Genomic DNA, 17785 nt, shown 5'->3' with positions numbered 1-17785 from the left:
TTGGTGAAACAAATGGTACTTTATTTACAAAGTCTATGATTAAAAACATGCAGATAACTAAAACAGCAAAACTAAAACAAAAAAAGAAAATAAAGCCTTGCCACGTTGGGTGTCTAACTGCAAATACAGGATGCTAACTACTTATCTGGATACAGTCTACCGCTGTTCAGACATATGTCGATCACACAGAGTAACTCAAAGTCCATAGTCATACAGACTTAATCTCACCACAGCATTACTTGGTTGCTCCCCAGTCTGTCATGCACAGAAATATGGTTGCAGTTTAGAGCATTCTCCCTAAGCAGTCTGGGAGTTTTATAGAGCCCAGAGCCCTTAGAAAGCTACAGCTGAGCTCATTAAACCCTGAGTGAACTTAACAGGCTCACTACACAGCACAAAAAGAAAAACAGTCAGTGTTCAGCATGAATGTGGGACAAATATATCTTCCATCCTGGACACATCCCCAGTTCTTCATGACTTTTTGTCACAGAACCCTCCCCCCCTTGTCAAAATTAAATTCTTGAAGGGCCAGGAACCACCTATTTACCCTCCTATTGGTCTCTTTGTTTTGTGACATCCACTTTAATGATGCATGATCTGTTACCAGTTCAAATGGTCTACCCAAGAGATAGTACCGAAGAGAACCTAAAGCCCATTTTATTACTAAACATTCTCAATGGTGGCAATATTTTCCTCATGGGGCTTTAATTTCCGGCTGAGGTAAATGACAGTGTGTTTCTTCCCTCTTGAAAACCTAAGAAAAAATAGCTTCTAACCCAACATCTGATGCATCGATCTGTACCACAAAGTCACTTGAAAAATCAGGCAAGTACAACACAGGCTGTCTACATAAGGTCTGTTTTAAGGCCTCAAAAGCTGCTTCTGCTTCAGGAGTCAACTTGACCATGACAGACTCCTTCTCTTTTGACAAATTGGTCAGGGGGAGAAGCCTGTGAGGCAAAATGGGGAATAAAATGCTGGTAACAACCAGCTTCAACTTTGTTGACTTGGGGCTTTATCAGACGTCTCCCAATGCTATATCCCAGATACTTGGGCTTCTCTATGCCAATGGTAAATTTTTTTGGATAGGCTTTCAAGATAGAATATAATACCGCCTGGACTTTTGGTAAATGTGTTTCCCAATCTTCACTATGGGTGACCACATCATCTAAGTATGCCACAGCATAGGCTCGATGGGGCCGGAGGGTCTTATCCATCACCCGTTGAAATGTGGCCAGAGCATTCTGCAACCCAAATGGCATTCCCCGGTACTGGAAAGAACCCTCTGGAGTCACACATGTAGTTTTTTCCTTGGCGGACTCCGAAAGAGGAATCTGCCAATACCCTTTGGTCAGGTCCAATGTTGTCATATACCAGGCTGTCTCTATGCAATCTATCAGTTTGTCTATGCAGGGCATGGGATAGGTGTCAAACTTAGTGATTTTATTCAGTTGGCGAAAGTCATTACAAAACCACCAACTTCCATCTGGCTTTGGCACTAACACAATATGATTGGACCAGTCAACTATTTGACTCCTCTATAACCAACAGTTAAAACATGGTTTTTATTTCCTGGCGAATTGGCTCTCGCAAAGGCTTCGGGGATACGATAACAGTTTCAACTTTACCCTTTCTCCTGGAGGGTTAATAATGTCATGCTCAATCCCAGACACCAAGCCAGGGAATGCTGAAAATTGTTCTTTTTTGTGGAGCACAAATTTTCTACTTTCCTGTTGCTGAGTTTTTGATAGAACCTCTGCTATCCCGACCTCTGGGATTACAAAGCTAGGTGGAGCTGGAAGCGGGGCAGTCTCAGCGACAAAGAATTCCCTATCCTTCCAGGGTTTTAGCAAATTCACATAGTACACCTGCTCAGATATTCATCTTCCTGGTTGGCTAATTTTTTAATTTACAACACCCCTTTTTTCTTGTACTTCATACAGGAATTTACTTTCAATCGTGGGAACCAACACCCTATCACCAGGTGCAAAGGAACGGATCTGGGCTCAATGATTGTAAATCCTTTGTTGAGCCAACTGGGCTTGAGTCATATGTTCCTTCACAATAGGCATTACTTGAGTAATTCTGTCTTCCATCTGGCCCACATGTGCAATTACGCTTCTATGAAAGTGCAGTGCAAGTTAAAAGTTAGAAATAGGGATAGCCATCTCGCTGCAAGGGCTCATTCACACTTGGCAGTTTTACCAACGCTTGCCAAACGCCCCTATAGCGTTTGGCAAGCGTTGGTCCGGCGTTTGCGGAGCGTTTTCTAACGCTCGGCAAACGCCTATAATGTAGTTTGCGCGTTTTAGCGGCGGTTGCTAGGCGTTTGCCGAGCGTTAATAACGCCCCACAAACGCCTATAATGTAGTTTGAGTGGTGTTACCGCGTCGCAAACACCAGCCGGGCGTTTGCGGAGAGGCACAATAGACGAGAATAGGAGGCTTCAACGCCTCCTGACTCGATCAGAGGTGTCCTTATTGCCGCGACGCAAACGCTCCCGTTAGAACAGCACCATGTGCTGTAATGTGCAGAACTGGCAGAGGCATTTGGGAAGCGGTAAAAACGCTTCCCAAACGCCTCTCTGCCGCCTGCACACAACGCTAGTGTGAACGTAGCCTAAGAAAGTCAAAGTCCATTGGTTCATAACTAAAACAATGTTGCACTGCAAAAAAAACACATATGAAGGTGTATAGAGTGTAGTATACACTAAATATTAAATGAATGTATATAAACCAAGTCCATATGTGAAATAATCAGTGGTATTGTGAACAAGCCAACTCTTCACATCCTATTTGTTTTTTCACGTGCTCAAGCTATAACCATACAGGTGCTTAATAATGCCACATCAGTAAGGATTCCTTCACTATCCCGATCATTAGCCTTGTAGAAATGATCAAAAATCTTTGAACTTTAAAATAGCAACAAGCCAGATATGAGATCCGGTCCCTTTAAAGGGGGGGGTTGTTGGAGGTCTGAGATAATCACCCTTAATGGAGGAGACAAAAAGGACACTCCAATGGTGCAATGTACTAACAAGGCTATCTTTATTATGTTACTATGTTAAAAAAGTATTGCACTCACATGTATATTTAAATAAAAACGCCATAAATCAGGAAAGTAACATCACCAGATAAGCTGCACTTCCAGGTAGTGTTAAGGCACAGTTCACGTCTGCCCACGGCCATGTCCTTACGCGTTACATCACGCCTACGTGACTTCAGAGGGATGGTAGAGCGCAGATGGAGAACACTTAGTGATCCAAAAGTCATTTAAGCGGCATCCATTTTGCCGAAGTTCTTCTCATACAGCACAATAGCAGACATTTTTTTGGGGATCTCAGGAAATAGTAAACAAGCAGCAGCCATTTTAAAGTAGTTCAGGATACTCCAGCGGCCATTTTCCCTTAGTCTCAGGAAACAATGTTATAATAGCAGCCATAATACAACAACTCTAAATACTAGAACATCCTGAGATGACTATCTTCCCATAGAATCTAAATGATACAGAAGCAGCAACTAACATTAACAGATAACTGCATTATAACGGCTATATAATATGGTAATACTCGCATAAACAAAGCAGCCGATATTAACTTGGTCTCCAATCAACATGAACCAGCTAGTAGCAAGTGATGCAAGATACCAGGTACTGATAAAAACAATTGCAAGAAACCCTGCACAGAAACCTAGGCACTTCTTAAATGAAACTAACCCAATGAAGATATCCCAACCTAAGGGTGATTAAATATATACTGTAAAATGGAACACAGGGTAATAACAAATGAATAACAATATCGAACTCCTTAAATTATAACAAAGAATACAGGACTAATCCTAAAGTAAAGCATAAATACTCACAAGTAAAAGAATAGAACTAAAAATCACTGATAAAACAATTTAAATCAAACTCAATATTAAAGCCACTAGGGGTCAGTATCCAAAGTGTAAATCCATCTAGACTCATGTTGGCTATGAGTACTGATTTTGTTATGCACTAATGCAAAGTGCAAATTATCCCTGTCCATGTCTGCCACTTCTTTGATCTTATTATGAATAAACTAATGATTATATCCTTTTAAAGTGAATCTTCTACCCATCATAATAACTTGTTCGAACAAATCTTCCTTTTTCGTGCAGTTTCCTCTCAAACGCATTAGTTGTCCCTTATGCACAGGTGAAACTCGAAAAATTAAAATATCGTGCAAAAGTTCATTTATTTCAGTAATGCGACTTAAAAGGTGAAACTAATATAGGAGATAGACTCATTACATGCAAAGCAAGATGGTTCAAGCCGTGATTTGTCATAATTGTGATGATTATGGCTTATAGCTCATGAAAACCCCAAATCCACAATCTCAGAAAATTAGAATATTACATGCAATCAATAAAACAAGGATTGTACATAGAACAATATCGGACCTCTGAAAAGTATAAGGATGCGTATATACTCAGTACTTGGTTTGGGCCCCTTTTGCAGCAATTACTGCCTCAATGCGGCATGGCATAGAAGCTATCAGCCTGTGGCACTGCTGAGGTGTTATGGAACACCAGGATGCTTCAATAGCGGCCTTCAGCTCTTCTGCATTGTTCGGTCTCATGTCTCTCATCTTTTTCTTGGCAATGCCCCATAGATTCTCTATGCGGTTCAGGTCAGGCGAATTTGCTAGCCAATCAAGCACAGTGATCCCACGGTCATTGAACCAGGTTTTGGTGCTTTTGGCAGTGTGGGCAGGTGCCAAGTCCTGCTGGAAAATGAAGTCGGCATCGCCATAAAGCTCGTCTGCGGAAGCAAGCATGAAGTGCTCCAAAATCTCCTGATAGACGGCTGTGTTGACTCTGGACTTAATGAAGCACAGTGGACCAACACCAGCAGATGACATGGCTCCCCAAATCAACACAGTGTGGAAACTTCACACTGGTCTTCAAGCATCTTGCAGTGTGTGCCTCTCCATTCTTTCTCCATACTCTGGGTCCTTGGTTTCCAAATGAGATGCAAAAGTTGCTCTCATCAGAAAAGAGGACTTTGGACCACTGAGCAAAAGACCAGGTCTGTTTTTCTTTAGCCCAGGTAAGACGCTTCTGATGTTGTTTGTTGTTCAGGAGCAGCTTGACAAGAGGAATACGACATTTGAAGCCCATGTCCTGGATCCGTCTGTGTGTGGTGGCTCTTGATGCACTGACTCCAGCCTCAGTCCACTCCTTGTGAAAGTCCCCAACACTTCTGAATGGCCTTTTCCTGACAATCCTCTACAGGCTGCGGTCATCCCTGCTGCTTGTGCACCTTTATCTTCCACATTTTTCCCTTCCACATAACTTTCTATTAACGTGCTTTGATACAGCACTTTGGGAACATCCAACTTCTTTTGCAATTACCTTGTGAGGCTTTCCCTCCTTATGGAGGGTGTCAATGATGGTTTTCTGCACAACTGTCAGGTCAGCAGTCTTTCCCATGATTGTGATTCCTACTGAACCTGACTGAGAGACCATTTAAAGGCTCAGGAACCCTTTGCAGGTGTTATGGCTTAATTAGCTGTTTAGAGTGAGACACTTTGAGCCTAGCATATTGCACCTTTTCACAATATTCTAATTTTCTGAGATTGTGGATTTGGGGTTTTCATGAAGCCATTATCATTACAATTATGACAAATCTTGCTTTGCATGTAATGAGTCTATCTGATATATTAATTTCACCTTTTGCATTACTGAAATAAATGCACTTTTGCATAATATTCTAATTTTTCAAGTTTCACCTGTATATTGTATAACCAGGAAGAATGGTGGCAACTATCAATAGGGAGGTAGCTGTTCCTATAAACATTCTTGAAATGGGTTTCAGCGGATAATTTCTGTCCATCTATTGACATGTCCAGATCTAGGAAGTGAATCTTCTCTTTACTAACATCCAATGAGAGGCGTATATTCCTCTCATTTTTATTTAAAGTTTCAAGGAATTTGTATGGTCTTTGTTCTCCTTTCCAGATCATAATTACATCAATAAATCTCCTATACAATATTACTACCGATGGTGTATTTTGGTATATAGACTCTTCCTCCCACTGTGTCATGAACAAATTAGCTTAGCTAAGCGTAAATTTAGCTCCCATGGCTATACCTGTTATTTGTTGATAGGATTGATCATACCAAAAGTAATTCTTTTTCAGACAGAATTCCAAACACTTAATCAGGTTTGTTCTTTGCATGCAAAGTAGCTGACCATAGGTTTGTAACGCCCATTTTGTTGCTTCACAAGCCTGGTGATGATTAATAATAGTGTACAGGGATGACACATCTGCCATAACCAGGTAAATCGACTCCTCTTCAATTGATACTTCCTCCAGCAATTGTAGTATGTTTTGAATCCCTAACGTAAGCCATTGTGCACTTTTGATTTTGTTTAGTGCATTGGTTCGTCAGTACTTGGGCAATCTGCTGATACATGTCCCTCTTCCCGGCAGCGGTAAAAAAAGTATCATTATGTTCACCTCCTGAGGGTTTGAACTTCCAGGCCACTTTCGTATTAGAAACAGTCCCCAAAGTACCTCTAGTTCCCCCTTTTCCATTCTCTCCACCCCATCCCTTCGTGCAGTCTTAGTCGGGGATTGTCTGGTTTCGGAGTGGAAAGTCCGTGAGTCCTTGAGGGAAGATGTAAGATGTTCGGTTCCTAGGTACCTTTCCACAAGGTCCACAAGTTTGTCTATGTTTCCAGATCTCCGTGACTCACCCATTTCTGCAAGGTAGTATGGAGAGACCTTGGAAACTTGTCCATAACCACCTGTTCCACAATCTTTGGTCCAGACATTTGCTGCTCAAATGAATAAGGTCATACATTTGGGATTGGGGTGGTATTCCCAGTCAATAACTCCAATTGTGTACCCGCTGAGCCAAGGTTACGCCCAGCCATGCCAAAAATTTCCATTTTTAAATGGTTATAGTTCTTGGCTTTCAAAGGCTCAAGGTCAAAATAAGTCTTTTAGGACTTTGGCAAAAGGTGACTTACATGGAAAGATGGTATGTTACTAGAATCGCTCCCATCCTGGGTCTTCTGCCTCTGCTGAAGCTGTTTCCTGATGGCCAGAATTTGCTGCTGGGGTTTCTATCCCTGCAGTTCACATTCCCTATGGCGGCCCTCCACCTGTTCCAGGGCTTGCTGCATTGCTGCAAGGTTCTTTTGTAAAACCTGCTGCTGGACTGCAAGGCATTGTTGTAAAATTGCATTAGTCTGCTGATTTGCCAGAGCAAGCTGTCTCAGTATGTCCTCCATGTTCTTGCATCTTCTACTATATCTGACGAATGAGCTCAGTAGTGAGTTATGCTTGACCCCCTGGAAGAGTCAGAGCACGGTGATAAAGGCACAGCACAACATCAGGATCTTGGTGAAACAAATATTGTTTTATTTACAAGATCTGTGATCACAATCTGCAGATATCCAAAACAGCAAAAGTAAAACAAAAAACAGAAAATAAAGCCTTGCCACATTGGGTGCAACTGCAAACACAGGACCCCCAATTAGAAATCTGAATACAGCCTGTCGCTGCTCAGACACATGGCGATCACATAGAGTATCTCAAAGTCCATAGTCACACAGCCTTAATCTCACCACAGCATTACTTGGTTGCTCCCCAGTCTGTCCTGCACCGAAATATGGTTCCAGGTTGGAGCATTCTGGGGGTTTTATAGAGCCCAGAACCCTTAACCAGCTACAGCTGAGCTCATTAACCCCTCAGTGAGCCAAACAGGCTCACTACACAGCACAAAAAGAAAAACAGTCAGCGTACAGCATGAATCTGGGACAAACATACCTCCCATCCTGGATACATCCCATAGCTCTTCCTGGCAGTGTGTGTATATGTGTGTGTTTTTTCCCCTTATATACTGTCAACAGAGCAAGTCACTCTCATGACAATGTACTGCTGTGGCGGTAATCATGTACCAGTACCACCAGCCATTATCTCTAACTACCGTCACAGCATTACAATGTCACTAGACCAGTGCTGCCAGTTATGTGTCCCTGATCATCGCCACACCAATCATATTGTCTCTGATCACACCAGTTATTTATGTCCCTGATCGCCACACCTGTTACTGTGTGCCTGATCAACGCCACACCAGTCCCAGTGTCTCTTATCACCACCATACCAGTCCCAGTGTCCATGATCACAGCCACACCACTCAATGTCCTTAATCAGTGCCACCTCAGTAAGTTTGTCCCTGATCACTGCCACACCAGCCATATCTACCCACCGCTACTCCAGTTACAATGTCCCTGATCCTCACCACGCCAATCATATTGTCCATAATCCCCGCCACACCAGTCACATTTTTCTTATTCACCGCCACGCCATTTACAGTGTCACCACACAGGTGTAAGCCAGCAACAGTGTAACTGATTGTTGCCACTTGACCAGTGAAAGTTGGCACTAATGTTCCTGACCAGTGTCACCAGATCAGTGCAACCAGCAACAATGTTACTAATCACCGCTACATCAGTGCATTATTCCCTCTGACTGCCGTCTATACTGAGCCTGGCCTGTTTATTGACAATATTTCTGCCTGTTGACCAAGTCTCTGCCTGCGGCCTGAACTAACCCATCTGTGTGTCTGAATGATTATATTCCTGCGAAACACCAGTCCCAACCATCCCCTGCAGGGAAATGCACTCCTGGAACCACAGGGACTCAGTTGTTCTTCCTTTCTTCAGCCTCCTATACTTCCTGGTCAGTGAGCATGACAACCCTGGGGGAAGCCATGTACCAGAAGGTCACGCTTGCTTGGCTTATAGGAACTAGGACTGTTATAGGTGATGCTACACCAAGCTATATTCTCCTACCGCTCATATAAAGGTGATCATTACAGTACACTGGTTTCTATACCAGTGACTAATACACAAGATACAATGTCCAGTATATAATTGGTCTAAAAAGTGAAAAAGTCTCACACGTGGGATCATCATATATGGGAAGAGTAGCAGAATGTGTTTTAGGGTATAATTCTAAGTATGCCTATGATGTGTGTTATAATTATCGTAATAATTGAGAACCTTGTGTAAAAAAAAAAAACATTATAATTTTCTTTCCTGAATTTCCAAAAACTTTTGGGGAAAATGTCAACTTTCAAAATGCCTTGCAGAAAAAACTTGTTTGCTTTCCAAAATGGTGCAATTTTGTAGGTGTTTCTACTGTCTTGGTGCATCAGGGCCTCCAAAAATGTGTTAGGTAGTCAGGAAATTAGATGCGCAATGTATATTCCTTGAAAACCCAAAGATGCACCTTGGATTTGGGGCCCCTTTATGCATCAAGGCTGTGAAAAAGTCTCAAACGTGGTAACCTCATACTCGGAGACAGAGCAGAATGTGTTTTGGGGTGTAATTATATGTATGCCTATGCTGTGTGTTAGAAATAAACTATTAACATAACAACTTTGTGAAACATTATTTAATTTCTTCAAAAAACTCTTAATGCCTCTTACTAAATACCTTGGACTATCTATATTCCAAAAAGGGTTCATTTGGGCGATATGTGTACCATCCATTATAGGGCCTCATGAAATTTGGCTGTCAGTACATCAGTACTAATCAATTTTCTAATACAGACTCACCGGCCACTTTATTAGGTACACCTGTTCAATTGCTTGGTAACACAAATTGCTAATCAGCCAATCACAAGGCAGAAACTCAATGCATTTAGGCATCTAAAATTGGTGAAGACTTACTGAAATTCAAACAAAGCATCAGAATGGGGAAGAAAGGGGATTTAAGTGACTTTGAAGGTGGCATTATTGTTGGTGCCAGACAGGCTCGTCTGAGTATATAAAAAACGACTGGGTTTAAAGAGAATGGTACGAAAAAGAGAAAATATCCAGTGAGCAGTTGTGTGGACAAAAATGCCTTGTTGATGTCAAAGGAGAATGGGCAGACTGGTTTAGCTGCGACATTTAGATGGCAGTATTATAATGTGGCATAAACAACATGAAAGCATGGATCCATCCTGCCTTGTATCAATGGTTCAGACTAGTGGTGATGTAATAGTGTGGGTGATATTTTCTTGGCACTAGCAAGGTGTAGTGGCTGGTAAGTGTATATACCATAGTTTTTGGACTCTATAAAACGCACAGACTAAATATTATACAGTAAAACCTTGGATTGCGAGTAACTTGGTCTGAGAATGTTTTGCAACACGAGCAAAACTTTTTTATAAATTTTAACTTGATAATGTCTTGCAATATGAGTAGAATGTACGTCTGATGGATCTGATGACGAACTGATGGATCTGCATCAAGAGCAACAGAAAGAGGTTATGGAGAAGATCTCGTCTAAAGAGGAGGATAAAAAGGCAGAGGAATCCCTCACTTCAAATGAGATTAGGGAGATGTGCAAAATGTAGGAAACAGTGCAAAATTTGTAGAAAAGCACCACCCAAATAAGGCTGTAGCAGTGCGAACGATAAATCTGTTTAACGACAATGCAATGTCACAGTTCCACCAAATCCTCAAAAGGAGACAAAATCAAGTGTCACAGGATAGGTCCCTGGTTAAAGTCGCACAAAAAGAAAAAGTTTCCAGCGAGCCAACAGATAGCAGAGATCCAATAAGTGATAGATGTCCTACACAATAACCCTCGTCCTCTCCTCTTTTGTTCCCCTCAACCAGCCACATATCTTTTCAAGGGTAAAGTGTTAATTTCTTTAATTTTTACTTTACACTGTACAGTATTTTGAATTACTGTAATCATTTTTTTCAATGTATAAATGTTGTGGAAAAAATCACCTGAGTTTCAATTATTATGGGGAAATTTGCTTTGATATACGAGTGCTTAGGATTACAAGCATGTTTCCGGAGCGAAATATGCTCGCAGTCTAAGTTTTACTGTACATTGATTTGGGCGATCTGTACCAAAAAAAGTAGCAGAATACATTTTGGCCCAAATTTATGAAGGAAGATTTTCAAAATTTTATAACAGAAACTAAGAAAAATGTGGGGGGCTTTTCAATATTTTCAGTATTCTTTCGCTTAGATAGAAAAAACTATTAAAAACCCAGAGGTAAATACTACTAAAAAAAAAAGTTCTATTTGACTAAAAAAAATTATATAACTTGCATTTAGGTACATTGTTGCAGAACTTAGTAATTGTCATTCAAAGTGTGAGAGTACTGAAAGCTGAAAATTGGCTTGGGAGGGAAGGGGTGAAAATGTTGGTTAACCACTTCCCCTCCTGAGGATTTACACTCCTTTCTGACCAGTCCATTTTTTGCAATACGTCGCTGCGTTATTTTAACTGACAATTGCATGGCCACGCAACACTGCACCCAAATGAAATTAATGTACTTTTTTTCCCACAAATGGAGCTTTCTTTCTGTGGTATCTGATCACCTCTGCGGTTATTTTTTGCGCTATAAACAAAATAAAGACCAACAATTTTAAGGAAAAAAACAATATTTTTTACTATTAAACATGTCCAGTAAAAAAATTTAAAAAATCTAATTTCGTCATATATTTAGGAAAATATTTATTCTGCTACATGTCATTGCAAAACAAAATCCCAATACATGTAAATTAATTGGTTTACGGGAAAGTTATACAAATGGCGGTATAAATACTGTATTTTTTTTTTAAATTACTAGTAATGGCGGGACTGCGGTGGCCATTCTCACACTGGGGGGAACCGACTGACTGTTACTGACATACTCAGTGACATTATACAGTAATCAGTGCTAATAAAAAGCACTGACACTACTGACACTGGGAAGGAAGGGGTTAACATCTGGGGGTGATCAAAGGGTTAACTTAGTGCTGTGTGTGTTTTTCTGTATGCTCTGTGTGTGTTTTTCTGTATGCTGTGTGTGTTTTACTATGGAGACATGCTGTTTTGTATTGCTCTGCTATGCATAGCAATACAAAGCAGCCTGTTGGAGCTGACGGGGGAGGGATCTGTATTGTTCATATACACACCTCTCCCCCATCAATTATACTACCCCCCTACCCAGAAATGCAAAATTAAGTATATATAAATGATTGTGCGCAGCCCTGCAGCAGTGTTTCTGCAATAGGGCGGCAGGCAAGCAGTTAAAGTGGCACTAAAATCTGGTTTAAAAAAAATATGTATAAAGCGGTATTAAACCCAAAAGCAAAAGTGCATTATATTGCAGCTTACTAATTTTTAGATGTGGTGGCTGCATCAGTTTTCTTTTCTTTGGCTTTCTTCCCCTGAGCTTTCACCCAGTGATCTGTGGCCAGTAATACACCTCCTGTATTAGTCAGACACAATTCTGCAGGACTGAGTACTATAGTGCAGCCAGGCGATAAAAGAATCATCCGCAGAGAGAAAATCCTTACAGAACAAGGTAAGTTTTTCTCAGTAGTGTCCAAGAACCTGAAGGTAGATACATACAACACAAGATTTGAAGAAACCTGTGCTGTCTACTGTACAACCAGAAAATACCAGTTGATCAGCCAGTAATCCAGTGAGGTCCTAATTTCCTGTAGCAAGTCGACAACATGGCCATTGCTGCATTAATTCTCAAGGACGCACGCAGTTCTTCTTTGTGGGACTACAAATCCCCACCCTCAAAAGTAATAGGGATAAGGAGAGGGTTTTGTTTTCAGTCAAGCCGAGTTGACAACAATACTCCATAGGTTTTCAGTACAGCAGAGGAAATGTTATCAACTCACTACAGGAAGCATTTTAAAAAACACAAAACAAAGCAAAAGATGCATGTATTGTAGAGCTGTTCTTCTTTGAGCCCCCCACACACACACACTCTCTTTTTAAGACTAGCCTTAAACAATAGAAGTCATATAAACACTGAACACCATCATTTACAACACTACCAGACAGTCAAAGTAATTTTCTAACTTTCTGAATTTGGGAATCATGGGGAAACAAATTAAACTCATGTATTTAATAAACCTTGATTACAACAGGAATATTTTTGAATTAACTTACCTTATGCAGTTGTTTGGGTAAGAACAATATTGTTCCATCAAAAGCATGGGCTTTTCCAATCAAATCATCATGCTGATATAACAAAGCTGCTCTCAAAGATCTTGATTCCATCTGTGGACTGTAGTCAACATGATATTGATACAATAACCACTTAGGCTGGTAATTCAATTTCACATGGTTGGTCAACAGCTGGATAGTTTTCCCAGAAACACCTAGAAAAAGACCAATAAATCTTAGTGCTGAAAAAAATCCACAAGAGTGACATTTTGAGTGGTCAGTGCTCTGTAAGTTCAACCCATAAAAGCGAATTGTGCAGTAATTCTATTAGCCTAATTAGCAAACAACACATTGCTAGTATTACAATTGAAAAAAAATGGATGCACAAGAAACTGGAATTTTAGACTCTAACCATTCCGAACAGACCCGTTGCTCTTTCATGTAAAACAATACTAGCACTAAATAACCGCTGGATCACGTTTACATGTGGTGCTAGGTGATTAAACCCCACACCTCCATCTCCATGCTCCAGCATTGAACCCAGGAGAGAGATGACCGAAGACCAGAAGTTCCTTTGACCATCTCTATGGTGTAAAAAAATGGAAGCCGCTGCCAGTTTCGCCCAGATGTAAAGAAGCCATAACTGGTTTGGGAAAGCATCTGATCAAACCGATCACGGTTTGATCAGTAATTTTGGGGCACAGGAGACCCCAGATGTTTCATTAAAGAGAACCTATGACTGCCCATACTATCACAAGGGATGTTGTTCATCCCTTCTGATAAAAATAAAAGTTATGAAAAAATGTAAAGAGACCGTGCCTGTCAGGAATGGACTTGCCAATAGTGGTGGGACTCACCTGCCTTGTGGGCTGCAGTACCAGGGCTGGCCAGCGGGTGCTCTCAACAACCAGAGGCTCACTCCTGAAATTAGCCATCACCTGGGCTGATTGCAGGTGGTGTATTTAAAGCAGTTTTTCTCAACTCCAGTCCTCATGGACCCCCAACAGGTCATGTTTTCAGGATTTCCCTCAGATGAAAGAGCTGTGGTAATTACTAAGGCAGTGAAACTGATCAAATCACCTGTGCAAATAAATGGAAATCCTGAAAACATGACCTGTTGGGGGTCCATGAGGACTGGAGTTGAGAAACACTGATTTAAAGGATGGCCAGACCTGCAGTCAGTGCCTTGTTGTACTGTTCGATTGGCCCTGGTTTCCAGATCCTGTTACTCCTGTCTTGACTCTGCTTGAACTCTGCCTGTACTGACCTTGGCTAGTCCTGACCACTCTCCCGCCTGCTCCTGGTACTCCGTTTGCTACCAACCCAGCCTGCCTGACTACTCTTGTATGTTTGTTATCTGTTGGAGGTTTGGTTTAGTTTGTTTGCACTGTGTTTATGTTTAGTTTTGCACTGTGTTTGTATTGTTAGTCTTAATAAATTATATTATGTACTATACCTGAAGCCTGCGTTTCCCTGTGTCAGTCCACACACTTCTGGTCATACCCGGATCCCTGACATTACAACAAGGCCATTCCTGACCAGAAGTGGCTGCACAGGGAAGCCATCTTGGCTTGTTGCTGGGAAGGATGCATCCTGATGAGGTGGTGTATTTGTCTCTGCTGGTCTTTGATGATAGAGAGTATGCGTATCAGACTCTGAAGGAGTATACCAGGGATCAACTGCTAGAATGTATACGGGTCGCTCATGTTCTAGTAGATCAGGGCATAGAATTCTGAGGTGCAACCTTTGATTCAGGTTTGTGCAGAGTTGGCTTCATCTGGTACCCCTGAAAGCAGGAATGACTTTTTGCCACCATTTAGTGCAGACCAGGTAGAGTCCCTGGTATGGTTATTAGAGGATGATGTGGAGTGCTTCTTGGAGCATTATTCTGCATGTTCACAACAGGTACTAAGGGATTGTATAAACGCAGTGCAGTCTTTGACCAGACAGGCTTTGTGTAAACTGAGCTTTGTTCAACCCATACTGCAGACATGGTCAGACTTGTTGCACCCAGCCTCAGTCAGCTTACAATGTCATTCCTCTGCTCAAGGCACTCTTCCTGCATCCCCGACAGCACCCCCAGTGACGGCCCAGTATACTCTGCTAACTACCAGATAACAGTCCTCTGCTCCCACTCGCTGCACCTATCCTGCCTTTAACCCTGTAAAGAAGTCCACTGTAGCAACTGCTCCCTCCTCTGTTCCATCCTCCAGCTCTTCTCTGTCTTCAGCTGCTCTATCCACTTACAAACCTGCGCTTACTTACAGTGCTCCGGTAACTAAAACCAGGAAAAGGCGAAAATTCTTTCCAACCAGTACCATCCTGCCAGTATCCAAACCGATCAGCCTGCCATCTGAGAACCCGCCTTCCGTGGTGCAGCCTGGTGCCTCGGCGCCCGCAATTCAGCCTGATGTCTCTACCCAGCCTGATGTGCCTCTGTCCGGTGTCCAGCCAGATGTGCCTTCGTCCGGTGCCCAGCCCCATGAGCCTCCGCCCGGTGCCCAGCCCGATATGCCTCCGTCCGGTGCCCAGCCTGATGTGCCAGTCTTTGATATCCCGCCAGTTACTGGACCCGGGCGGTGGAACATTTTGCCCAGCTAGGACTGTTTGGAGCGTCCTGAGGCCGCTCCTTGAGGGGGGGGGGGTACTGTCAGGAATGGACTTGCCAATAGTGGTGGGACTCACCTGCCTTGTGGGCTGCAGTACCAGGGCTGGCCAGCGGGTGCTCTCAACAACCAGAGGCTCACTCCTGAAATTAGCCATCACCTGGGCTTATTGCATTTGGTTTATTTAAAGGATGGCCAGACCTGCAGTCAGTGCCTTGTTGTACTGTTCGCTTGGCCCTGGTTTCCTGATCCTGTTACTCCTGTCTTGACTCTGCTTGAACTCTGCCTGTACTGACCTCGGCTAGTCCTGACCACTCTCCCGCCTGCTCCTGGTACTCCGTTTGCCCGTTTGCTACCGACCAGGCCTGCCTGACTACTCTTGTATGTTTGTTATCTGTTGGAGGTTTGGTTTAGTTTGTTTGCACTGTGTTTATGTTTAGTTTTGCACTGCGTTTGTATTGTTAGTCTTAATAAATTATATTATTTACTATACCTGAAGCCTGCATTTCCCTGTGTCAGTCCACACACTTCTGGTCATACCCGGATCCCTGACAGTGCCCCTGCCCCCTCCCCCACGCTTGCGCGCAAAGGAAATCACATACATAAGTCATGCCCACATAGCAAACAGTGTTTGGAACATACATGTAAGTAAGGCAGGGCTCGAAAAATCCAAGACGCCTGGGCACCAGTCAGCTTACTCACTGCCTGCAACTCCCTCTTCCCTACGCCCTAGACATGCAGCTCTGGGTGCAGGGCAACCAATCCTTCCCTATCTCCCCCCTGCTAGTCTCTAGTTTCCCTGGAAGAAGGCAGTAAGCTGTGCTGGAGTCCGATGTCCGGCTGCCAGAGCCGGTGTGAGTGACAAATTAGGGGGTGGACGGGCTCCTCTCCTCAGGCAGACGCAATCACCTCCCCTCCTGCCCGAAGATCAATAGCTTCTCTCTAGGGGAGCTCTGTTAGCTCTTCTGCTGGCCGCCATGGCCGAGCCACATTGCCACCAAGGTGGCCTTCCTCCCCCAGAGTTTGCCCGGTGAAGGAGGCGAAGGAGTCAGCGAGGGGTGAGTTGGAGGCCCGGCGGCCTGACAGAGCAGGCGGACTGGCAGTACTAATTGTAGGATCCTAATGCAGTGAAGGTGTTCTGGTGGATGACAGAGTGGAGAAGGTGCCTGGGCTGCATGGTCACCTGGATCTGGGACAGGTGTAGGTGTGTGTGCTTCCACACCTTTTGTATATAAAGGGGGGATTACCAAACCTGGGGCTTTTATAGAGGGGAGGCAGTGTGTATACTAGGGGAGGGGAGGCAGGGTGCATATAGAAAGGGGAGGGAGAACAAGACCCAGTGTGTAGGAAGGGGGAACCAGGGTATATGGGGGGGGGGGGGGGGGTTCGGCACTTAACAAATCCCAGGTTGCCATGGCAACTGGAAAATCACGTCCCACCAGCCCACTCACCACTGGAACCAGGCATGAGCAACTCCCATTGCCCGACGCCCCAAACATGCAGCTCAAAGCGCCAGACAGCTGATCCAGCTCAAACATCCAAAAAAAAAAATCTAGCTCTGCTGCTTACCAGAATCAAAGACAAAGTTTCTCTCTTCCTCTCCACACACTGGTACCCCCACGCACCCTCCCCCAGCAGACCCACCGCCACTGTGCAGAAAGCCTCTACCTCACTCCCCTCTCCCTCGACACCAGCCAATCTGTGCATACTGTGGCCCACCTCTCCCCCTCGCCACTACTCCTCACATGTGGCACTAAAGGCGAGCAGAGTTCAGCCCACACAGCATGCCACACACACATCAAAAACCTCAGCCTCAACAAGCCGTCCCAGACCCCTCCATGCGTAAATTCAAGATCTGCCATCTCAGTTATTGAAAATAAAGCCATTGGTCAAAAAAAAAAAAAACAAAAAAAAACTGGCTTCTAACTTATTTAGCTGGCTCCTAGATTCAAAGCAAATCTGTCAAGCCCTGATGTAAGGTAACTCGATAAACTTTATAGCAAGAGCAATAATTCTAGTACCAGATCTCCTGCGCCAATTATATAAGGATTTCATATTATTCACATTAATATGCTTATGTGTCATTGATAAGAATTATTATTTGTATTCATATTGTCATTATCCTTATATTATTAGTCTCAAGAAATGTATACCATACTTTTTCATAATATAGAAAATCAACATTTAAAGTTGAACTCATTTAAGTTGAACTCTTGACCACTACCAAAAAATCTACCTTGACA

General features: G+C 43.0%; 1 protein-coding gene across 1 annotated transcript in view; it reads right to left on the bottom strand.

Annotated features, from left to right (window-relative positions):
- Positions 1-17785, bottom strand: part of PIWIL1 (piwi like RNA-mediated gene silencing 1) — a 474823-nt gene that overhangs the window by 403983 nt on the left and 53055 nt on the right. Inside the window, exon 4 of the mRNA XM_089653649.1 lies at positions 12940-13151. Within this exon, the coding sequence (XP_089509775.1) occupies positions 12940-13151 (212 nt within the window). The remainder of the gene's footprint in view (positions 1-12939; positions 13152-17785) is intronic.

Source organism: Staurois parvus, unplaced genomic scaffold (genome assembly GCF_062004578.1).
Source record: "Staurois parvus isolate SC_StPar_1 unplaced genomic scaffold, SC_StPar_1.0 ptg000719l, whole genome shotgun sequence".
NCBI lineage: Eukaryota > Metazoa > Chordata > Amphibia > Anura > Ranidae > Staurois > Staurois parvus.
Note: the sequence above shows the minus strand (reverse complement) of the source record. Positions and strands in the feature narration are given on the sequence as shown.